At 40.2% G+C, this 10,251-nt stretch overlaps 1 protein-coding gene across 1 annotated transcript; it reads left to right on the forward strand.

The window, feature by feature from the left end:
- The first annotated feature begins 6,072 nt into the window (after positions 1–6,072).
- LOC133815990 (uncharacterized) lies at positions 6,073–7,432 on the forward strand. The gene is made up of 4 exons (XM_062248733.1): positions 6,073–6,545; positions 6,708–6,822; positions 6,920–7,002; positions 7,066–7,432. The coding sequence occupies exons 1-4, from the start codon at positions 6,073–6,075 to the stop codon at positions 7,430–7,432; spliced, it is 1,038 nt and encodes a 345-aa protein (XP_062104717.1).
- Positions 7,433–10,251: the final 2,819 nt, after the last annotated feature.

The following is a 10,251-nucleotide window of genomic DNA, read 5'->3' on the forward strand; positions in this document are numbered from 1 at the left end:
TCCTTGAGGGGTTAAAATATTTATTCCTCAAGAACGAGTGGGAGGTCCCCACTCCAGAAGACATTATGTATTTCTTCTGTGTGAAAGCCAACCCAGACACTAAAACCCAAGGAGACGGTTTCTACTACTTCACTAGATTTCCTAAATCTGCCAGCGTCATCGACCTTCCCTGCCACCCAAATTACTATAAGGACCAATCCTCGTAAGTTTCTCATATTTTTTTAATTTTGTACTTCCGTTCTTTATCTTAACCAAGTTAAAACTTATTTTGATCAAGTTGTTACCTTGTGCAGCTATATATAAGAGAATAGGGTTGTCAGAGACCCTCGGAGGTCAATACCAGTGCAGCTATTTATAAGAGAATAGGGCGGTGAGAGACCCTCAGAGGTCAATACCAGGCTCTGGCCAGTGCTCTTTCCAAAAAGAAAGAGTTCAGGATGGTGGTGAATGACGCCACCATGGTGGCTTGCAAACTGATCATAAGGGATCAAACACTGGCCATCAGGGCCCGAGGTCCTCTCCCAGAGCTCCCTCCTCCCTAGAAGCTCCCCCCAATTTCTGAAGAGGTTGAGGAGGAAGAAGAGGTCACGCCGTTGGTGCGTAAGAGAAATTTTTCTGAAGATAGACAAGATTTTGGTCAAGTCTGTGCTGAATCGGGGGCAGATATTCCATATAGAGAAATAAATCGGGATGCTGCCAGTTTTAGGCTTGTTCGATTCAATCTGAGGCAACTCGTGAGTCGACATCCAGTTGATCCGGACTTGAATGTGACCCTACTCTATTGTGTTGATCAGTTGGTCGTACGCCATGATTATTGCTACCCCAGATGTACTGTAGTGGTAAATAAAACCTTGCATTTTAGGTCCATTATTTTTAACAGTACGGTACAAACCTCTTGTCATGACCTTCCCTGTGTCATGGTACATTTACTCCTGGTATTAGGCAGGTCAAGCATGAGCCTAGTCTAAATGAAGAGCCCAAACCCCGTAGGTCCCATAATGTAGTAATGCTAGAATCTCCCCTCCTCCGATAATCCAAGGGTTAGAGGTTTTATCGAGCCCGGTCCATAACCCAGAATCAATCATAGTATTTTCCTCCTCTAGTTCGGAGGGTAGGGTTCTTGTTCTGTTACTCTTTACTTTATATTATCTTGACTAATCATTCCTTGGGTCTGACTCTTCTGCTCGCTCTTTTGCAGATGAAGACATGAATCTAAAGGAACTCTCAAAGCCAAACTAAATGTAAAGTGGCAGAGGGTTTTAAAGAAAACCACTCCGAGAGCTAGAGCCGCCATCAGATCTCCTATGAAAGTCAAGGGTTCCAACTCTGCCCAGAAGAAGCAGCAGCAGCCTCAGCCCACCATCGTCACGACCCTACTAGCTCCTCCATTAGCTCCTCGCGACCCCCCTCCTGTCCCGTAGGTCATCCAAATCGAAGCCCCGACTATCACTATCCTAGTATCCCTCCTCGAGGTGGAGAAATATACAGAGCCTCTACACAGTTCATATCAGGATATTATGAGCCATCTGATGAAGCTCACGAGTGTGTTAAGCACCAAAAAGTTGCAAGCTATTGAGTCGAGACCATCAACGACTGTCCTTGACTCTGTGTTGGGGATAACTCTGACGGTAAGCATTGTACTTATTTATTCTTCCCATACCTTCAGAAACTAACCCCTCTTTATTCATTATTTGCAGTCTTGCATGGCTCAGATCCGTGGCATTGCTCGGGTCCGAGCTGAGGTTGACGAGGCCAGAACCGCCTTGGTGGAGGCGCATGTTGCCTTGGGGGAAGCCAACACCACGAAGGCCACCCTGGATGAGGCCAGCAAAGCTCTGAAGACCTCCCAGAAGAATGAGCGAGTTTCCAAAGCACAAGCCTTGGAGATAATCTGACAGCGAGACCACCTTCAGCTCGAGGTTAACAATCTTAAGTAGAATCTTGCAGAGGTCGACGGTCTCAAGTAGAGAACTCTTTAGAAGAGATGTTTTATTGGGTCTAGGCATAAATTAGTAAGGGGATTTCTCATTCCTAGACGCGGAACTTTGGGGGCGCTACTTCGCCCAGTTCCAAGACCGATTATCAAAGGAGCATGTGGATACAGTCGAGGCTTCCAAAGCTGCGGCAGGGGTCGAGGAGGAAGAGGTGTCATCCTGGGAGCAAGGTACTGGAGCTCAGGGATGAAGGGGGACCACTTTTATAGATATATATATATTATTTTAGGCCTGGAGCCCTTTTATATGTGGGCCTTTCAGGCCGAGACAATTTCCCTTGGTCATTTAATTCGTGGTTATCCTTACCCTCAATATAATTCACATATTTTTGTATATCTCTAATCTTTTTGTTTACCCCCTTTTCTATCAAGTATTTATGTTTGTGAACATTCAAAGTCCTTATATATCCAAATAGTTATAGAGGGTAATTTTATATTGAGGTATTGTTGTCTGATGGTTCGCCCAGTTAAAATCTAGCCGATGACCTGGTTTTTTGCAGGAGTTTGATTACCTATTTGCGTATACCTGTTAGGGATCAGGCATCGGACCTGATTTAGTTCCAAGACTTTTGTACCTAGTTATGTTCTAGGATTTTACTTATGCTTTGAATTTTCTTAACTTAGTTTGTATTCAGAATTTCTTTGAAAATTCAAGCTTTAAGAAGTCGTAGAGTAATCAATTTTCCAAATTCTAAGTTGCAAAAAATTTGTCCTAAATTTGCTGAATATTTCAAAGACTGTTCGAGGATTTAAATGCCCCCCACGATCAGAATTTATAAATATTTTAGATCGCTTTTACATAATCAACTCGTGCTAAATTACAAGGATAAAATGAAAAAACTGGTACCATGTTTAAAATATGTAGCAACCCTTTATTATTCAAATTCGAACAAAAAGAAATGGCTTTTATAAACAAGCCTTACAAGGAAGAAAAAATGCTAAAAATATTGAAATCTAACAAATTCGTCCTATTACTGATAGTATTTTTTGAGGTGAAGAGCATTCCAGATCCGTGGGACCAATTCTCCACTTAACCAAGCTAGTTTGAAGATTCCTTCACACAAGATTTCCACGATCTGGTAGGGTCCTTCCAAATTCGACCCCAATACGCCATCTTTAGGATCTTTGTTTGCCAAAAATACCCTTCGGAGCACTAAATCACCCTGTTCAAGTCTTCGTCCTTTGACTTTCAAATTAAAGAGCGAGTAACTCTTTGCTGGTAATGGGTGAGCTACAATTGAGCCGCTTCCTGTCGCTCTTCGATTAAATCCAGGGATGCTTTAAGAAGGTCGTGGTGCCAATCCTGGTTGAAATTTGTATGCCTGTGCAATGTCACTAAGGCCTTGACTGGGAGCATAGCCTCACTTCCAAAAGTTAAAGAGAAGGGAGTGTGTCTAGTGGAGGTGCGATGTGAGGTCCGATAGGCTTAGAGTACTGCGGGAGTTGCTCAAGCCATAGCCCTTTAGCTTCTTCTAGTCGCTCTTTTAAGGTCGCCTTTAGGGTTTTCTTTACTGTCTCGACCTATCCATTAGCTTGAGGGTATGCTGCTGAAGAGAAACTCTTATTTATACAATACTTCTTGCAAAAATTTGTGAAAAGGTCACTATCAAACTGAGTTCCATTGTCAGACACGATCTTTCTTGGGAGTCCAAAACGGCATATTATGGTTTTCACGACAAAATCTAGAACTCTCTTCGAGGTTATAGTTGCTAGGGGCTCGACCTCAACCCACTTAGTAAAGTAGTCGATGGCAACAACCGCATAGCGAACTCCTCCATTTCCAGTTCGTAATTAGTCGATTAAGTCGATCCCCCATATAGAAAATGGCCAAGGCAACGAAATCGTGGTCAAATGCTGGCACTTATCGCACTTTAAGATAGGGGTGAACATTTGACCCACAAAACCCACCCGACTCAAAACCCAAGAACCCGAATTTTTGGAAAACCCGTTCATTTCAAGCTTAATCCGATCAGAACCCGACATATGTCAGGTCAGGTTTGAGTTTCAAATTTGGTCATCTCGAGTTTGGGTTAGACCCGAACCCGACCAAAATTTATTTTAAAAAAAAAAACTAAAATCTGAAAAATAAGATAACCCTAATAAAAATCTTTCTTTCTTCTTCTCTTTCACTCTCACGCACGGACGACAAAATGCCTCCCTCACCTCACTCAGTAGTCACGCAGCAAGTCCGTCCACCACCACCAGCCCTTCTCTTCTTGCCTCCCTCACTCACCAGCCCTTCTCTCTCACACACGGGCAAGAAAGACCCACCACATCCTCCCTCCCGTATCCGTACTCAGGGAGCACGCCAGCCGCGCAGCCACAGCGCCACCAACAGGAACCTCCTCCCTTCACCGCCAAAGCGCCACCACCAGCCAGCCAACGACCACCTCGTCTCCTCCCAGACCCACTGACTGTGTGAGTGAACCCAAGCCGAGCACTTTCTTTAGTTTTGGGTATTTTATTTTTGATTGAACCCATTTACAAAATTTGGCTGACTAACTTCATTACCATTTTCGTTTACTTCAGCGCAACTCTTCTAACCTCAACAGTGCGATTGCTCTACTCGTGATCTCACTCTCTTCTTGTGTTCATTGCAATTAGCCGCATAAGGAAGGTATCATTGAGCTTTGGGTTTGAAATTTGAATCTATTATCTTTGAATCTGCTATGAGAGTTTTTTATTTATTTATTTATTTTATCTTGATTTCACCCTGAATTATGTATAAATGTTATTGTTGGAGGCTGAATTGGGTTTGAAATTTGAATCTAGAGTAGAGGAAGAAACATAATCTGACATGTCTTGAAAATCCTTGTTGATGGAATGTGCTTTTACCAATTAGACAATATAAATTATGGTACAATTTTATAACTAATGATACAAGTTTTAGCACAGGCATATGTAGATGGATTATAGGCTTTATTCGTGCATGCCTTTACTTATTCCCTACGATACAATTTATTTGTGTATTATTCGTGCTCAAAACCCCAAAAAAAAAAAACAAGGGCATTCAAAGTACACTAAAATTTATAAGAGACTAAAATTGAACAAGAGACTAGCTAAATCCAACAACACTAATGTAAGAGAAAAGCAACGTCAATTTATAAGAGACTGGAGTTATCAATTCAACAAGGGCATTCAAAGTACTCTAAAATTTGAAACATTATCATAACAAAAAAAACAAAGGCAGTCAAATTCACAAACCAATTTTGAATTATAAACCACCACTCTAAGGCTTAAACCGGTTGTTGCTGAGACTCCAAGGGAATTCCAAATTCTTGGGGCGATTGAGCTTCTTCACCCAATTTATTCCATAATGTTTACTAAACCTAATTTATACAATTTATCCAAGGGAATAAATAACTAATGATACAATTTATTCGTGCATGCCTTTACTTAGTGGATTATAGGCTTGTGTGCTACTCTGTTGTAGTGAATTATAGGCTTGTGTCCTGCTCTGTTGATTAGTTTTTTCTTAAATATGGTGTATTAGGTAATGGATATTGATGAGGTAGATGAAACTCTCCCCCAATAGATGATCAAGATCAACCACTTCTCACTCAGACTGAAAACCCTACTCCTCTTACTGAAAATGGTAGAAAAACTAAGGCTAGAAAGAGGGTTAGACCTCCCATCCCTAGTGCTAGTACTGGGAAAACAAAGGGAAAAGGGTCATCTATTTGGGATCATTTTACTAAGGAAGATCCTCCTCCACCCTTGACAGATCTTAACGAAGAGTCTCCTCCCCCCAAGTGTATATGTAATTATTATAGGTCTGACTTCTTGTGTGACACTAGAAAACATGGAACTAGTCATTTGTGGAACCACTTTAAGAAAGTATGCGAGCTAAGTCCGTTTAAGATTGATGAGCAGAAACAAAAGACTTTAAGCTTTCAGCATGTAAAGGGAGGGAAGAGGGGGAAACAAGCTTAGTAGCAGTAGCTTATAACAAAGAAGCTTGTAGGGTAACCCACACACAATATATTGTGTTGGGTGAGTTGCCATTTAGACATGTCGAGGGTGAAGGGTTCAAAAGATTTGTCAAAACACTCCAACCTAGGTTTGAGATCCCTTCTTGAATGACTGTTGCTAGAGATGTATTGAAGTTATATAAGGAGGAGAAGGTGACATTGAAAAATATTTTGAGCCGTGAAAGGATATCGATTACTACCGATACTTGGACTTCCATTCAAAATTTGAATTACATGGTCATCACTGCTCATTGGATTGATAATTCTTGGGAGTATCAGAAAAGAATTATCAATTTATGCCAAGTGGTAGATCATAAAGGGGAAACCATTGACAATGAGATCGAGTTATGTCTTTTAGATTGGGGCATTTTTAAGTTGTTTACCATTACGGTAGACAATGCTTCTTCTAGTGATGTTGCCATTAGATACCGGAGGCAACAATTCAAGGAGAAAGAGAAGGGCCTAATTTTGGATGGAAAGTTTTTACATATGAGGTGTTGCACTCATATAGTGAACCTAATTGTCACTGAAGGGTTGAAGGAAAAACATGGGTCAATTGTAGCAATTAGAAATGCTGTGAGGTTCGTTAGGTCTTCTCCTTCTAGGCTAAAAAATTTTAAGGAGCGTGTCATGTAGGAAAGGATTGAATGTAAAGGGCTTCTGTGTTTAGATGTCCCAACAAGGTGGAACTCCACATATCTAATGCTCAATTATGCAATAAAATTTCGGAAGGCATTTGACAGGATGCAACTAGATGCTAATTATATGAAATATTTTGATAAGGTTGACAAAGATGGAAAACCAAAGGAGGGGCCCCCCACAGTTGTTGATTGGGATAATGCTCTAGTGTTTTTTGAGGTTTTTGGAGACTTTTTATGAAATAACATTAAATTTTAGTGGGTCTACTTATGTTACTGCTAATAAGTACTTCATTGAGATCTGCAATATGCAACAGGAGCTGTATGACTTAGCAGTTGACGATGATGAGAATGAGTTATTGAGGACAATGGCAATGAGCATGAAACTAAAGTATGACAAGTATTAGGGAAAGCTCGATAATTGCAATGAGACACTTCTAATTGCCTTGGTCCTTGACCCAAGATACAAGCTTGACTATCTCAGTCATTGCTTTAGTGCTACTTATGATGAGATGACGTGGAAAGAGATGGTGAAATGGGTAGAGAAGACAATACAGGCAATGATTGATCAATATAATGAGACAACATCAAGTCTTCATCCATCGACATCTATGACTCAGCTACATTCAACCTCTATTGTTAGTGCTTCATCCACATTCGGCATGCCTGTTAGTGGTCGACCTAGTGCCAACAAGAAGTCACGAAATTTGCATGATGAGTTTGTGGCACGGAGATTGGAGAAGGATAATGGAATGACAAAAAATGAGTTCAATAAATATTTGGAAGAGGAACCTGAGCGACCAAGTGATAATTTTAATGTTTTGGGATGATGGGCTAGTAGTGGGTGTAAGTACAAGATCTTATCACTCATGGCTCGTGATGTGTTAGCTATACTGGTTATCGTCGTTGCTTCTGAGGCGGCATTTTCTATAGGAGGTTGAATTTTAGATCCTTTTAGAAGCTCACTAAGCCCAAGGATGGTCGAAGCATTAATTTGTCTCAATAATTGGTTGAGCGGATCATATCAACCCATCATTGTTTGAGACTATATGGATGAAGAAGAAGCGCTTCAAACATCAGAGTATCTTGAGTTAGGTAGTTTATTACATTTTATTTGGATTTTCATGGTCTAACTTGCAACTAATAACTTATAAATATTTGTTTTAAGTGTGTGAATGTTTTATAATCTAATATTTATCTTTTATATTAATAATATTTGTAGAGATGACCAATGATCCTACAAGTGTTGGGCCAGCTTCATCCTCTGTTAATTTTCAGTCTTCAGCCTCATCTGCACAACAATCTACGAATTGAAAGAATTGCTTGTAAGAATTTATTTGTGCATGCCTTTACTTAGTATGTTGTTATTTATTATCATTGATTTCTTTTCTTTAATAATTTTTTTATTTGAATTTTGAAAGGAATAAAGGAAAGGAAGGAAGGAAAGGGCATGGACTTTCTTTGTATTTTGAATTTTCATGGACTTTATGTTTATGGTTGTAGAGTTATGGACTTTATTATGGTTTTGTAGTTAACTAGTTATGTACTTTAGTTCATGGACTTTATCTTTGTTTATGGTTGTATTTTGGGACTTTGACATTTTTATGTTTGTAATTTGTAATTTGGACTTTGTTTGTATTTTAAGTGTTTTTGGACTTTTGATTGACATTATATTTTTTCAAAAATTTTAACACCGACCCAATTTTGTAAAAAAAAATCAATTAAAATAAATTTGTAAAAACAAACTTTAAAAATTAAAAAAGTGTAAACAAATGGTATTTTTGCAAAATTGGGCTTTTCGGCCCAAAACCCAATAAGCTCAACCCAACCCAAATCTAACCCGAAACCCAACCCGAACAAACCTGAAACCCGAAAAAATCCAAAAATTTTGGATCGGTTTCGGTACCATTTTTCTCCACCCGAAACCCGCAAAACCCGAACCCGATGAACCCGAAACCCGAAAATCCGACCCATGTGCACCCCTACTTTAAGACATACGAGGCCAAGTCCTTCTTGAGCATAGGCTAGAAATAGTCTTGCCTTAATACCTTTAAAGCCAAGTTTTGCCCCCAGCATGGTCTCCACAAAACCCTTCGTGTATTTCTCGAAGGATGGTTTGTGCTTCCTCGGGCAGAACACATCACAGGAGGGGCAATGAATGGCCTCGCCTATAGAGAATTCCTTCAACCATAACATACCGTGGGACCGGCACAATAATTTTCTTGCATTCTTTCGATCTTCTGGTAGTTTACCGGTCGTAAGGTACTTGACAATAGGAGTCATCCAGGTTGGTTTTGTGCAAATTACCCCGACTTCCACTGACTCTTTCTCAATACTTAGTTGTTCCAAGAATTCTACGGGGACCACATTTAATGTGTCTGCTTCCTTGGTGGTGGCGAGTCGAGCTAGAGCATCAACACTAGCGTTCTATTCTTGGGGGACCTGCTTGATAGAATAGAACTCGAATTCAGATAGTTCATCTTTAACCATAGCCAGGTAAGCCACCATTTTGTTTCCTCGAGCTTATTATTCTCCTAATATTTGATTACAACGAGCTGAGAATCATTGTAGCACTGAATTGCCTTTGCTTTAAGTTCTTTTTCTACTCGAACTCCTACCGATAATGCCTCATACTCTGCTTCATTATTGGATGCATCAAAACTGAACCTCAGAGTTGTATGGAATCGATGCCCTTCAGGTGAGATTAGGATTATCCCAGCTCTAGATCTATTTTTGTTGGACGATCCATCAATGAAGAGTTTTCATAATTCCTGCATTGGTTCCTTCATTGGTTCTTCCTGGTAACCTGTGCATTCTTCCACAAAATCAACAAGCACTTGGCCCTTGATCGTTGTCTGCGGCTTGTATAATATCTAGAACTAAATGAGTTTGATGGCCCACTTCAACAGACGTCTTGCTATTTTAGGCTTTTGCAAGACATGCCTTAAAGGTTGATCGGTTAAGACGCGGATTATGTGGGGCTAGAAATACAGCCTGAGCTTTCTCGAAGCCAGGTTCAAACAAAATGCTAGCTTTTCAATCAGAAGGGTATCTGGATTTAGCTCTAAGAAGTCTCCTGCTCACATAATATATTGTTTTATGTGTTCACTTTTCTTCTTGAACTAATACAGCGCTGGTCGCATTCTCTGTTACTGCTAGGTATAAGAACAAACATTCCCCAACAACCAGTATTGATAGTATAGGGGGCTTGTCCAAGTGGATCTTCAAGCCTTGAAATGCCTGATCGCATTCTTCAGTCCACTCGAACCGTTTATTTCTCCTAAGCAAATTGTAGAAGGGGAGACACTTGTTCGTGGATTTTGAAACGAAGCGATTCAGGGCTGCGATCTTTCCAGTTAGACTTTGTACTTCTTTTTGCGACTTAGGCAATGGCATTTTCAACAACAACCTGATCTTTTCTGGGTTTGCCTCGATCCCCCTTGCATTGACTATGAAGCCTAAAAAATTCACGGATGAGACCCCAAAGGTGCATTTCTGGGGGTTAGCTTCATGTCATATTTTCTTAGTACGCCAAAACATTCTTCCAGATCAAAAACATGGTTGTTGGCAGCCTTTGTCTTTACGATCATATCATCGATATACACATCCATGTTTTTCCCGATTTGGTTAACGAACATCTTGTTGACCA

Source organism: Humulus lupulus, chromosome 1 (assembly GCF_963169125.1).
Source record: "Humulus lupulus chromosome 1, drHumLupu1.1, whole genome shotgun sequence".
Taxonomy (NCBI): Eukaryota; Viridiplantae; Streptophyta; class Magnoliopsida; order Rosales; family Cannabaceae; genus Humulus; species Humulus lupulus.

Bases quoted from the DNA above. Each gene is read 5' to 3' on its own strand.
- LOC133815990 (XM_062248733.1), top strand. From the start codon at position 6,073: ATGACTGTTGCTAGAGATGTATTGAAGTTATATAAGGAGGAGAAGGTG. The intron at 6,546-6,707 runs GTTCGTTAGGTC...GGCATTTGACAG, and splicing joins GCAATTAGAAATGCTGTGAG to GATGCAACTAGATGCTAATT. The intron at 6,823-6,919 runs GTTTTTGGAGAC...AATATGCAACAG, and splicing joins ATGCTCTAGTGTTTTTTGAG to GAGCTGTATGACTTAGCAGT.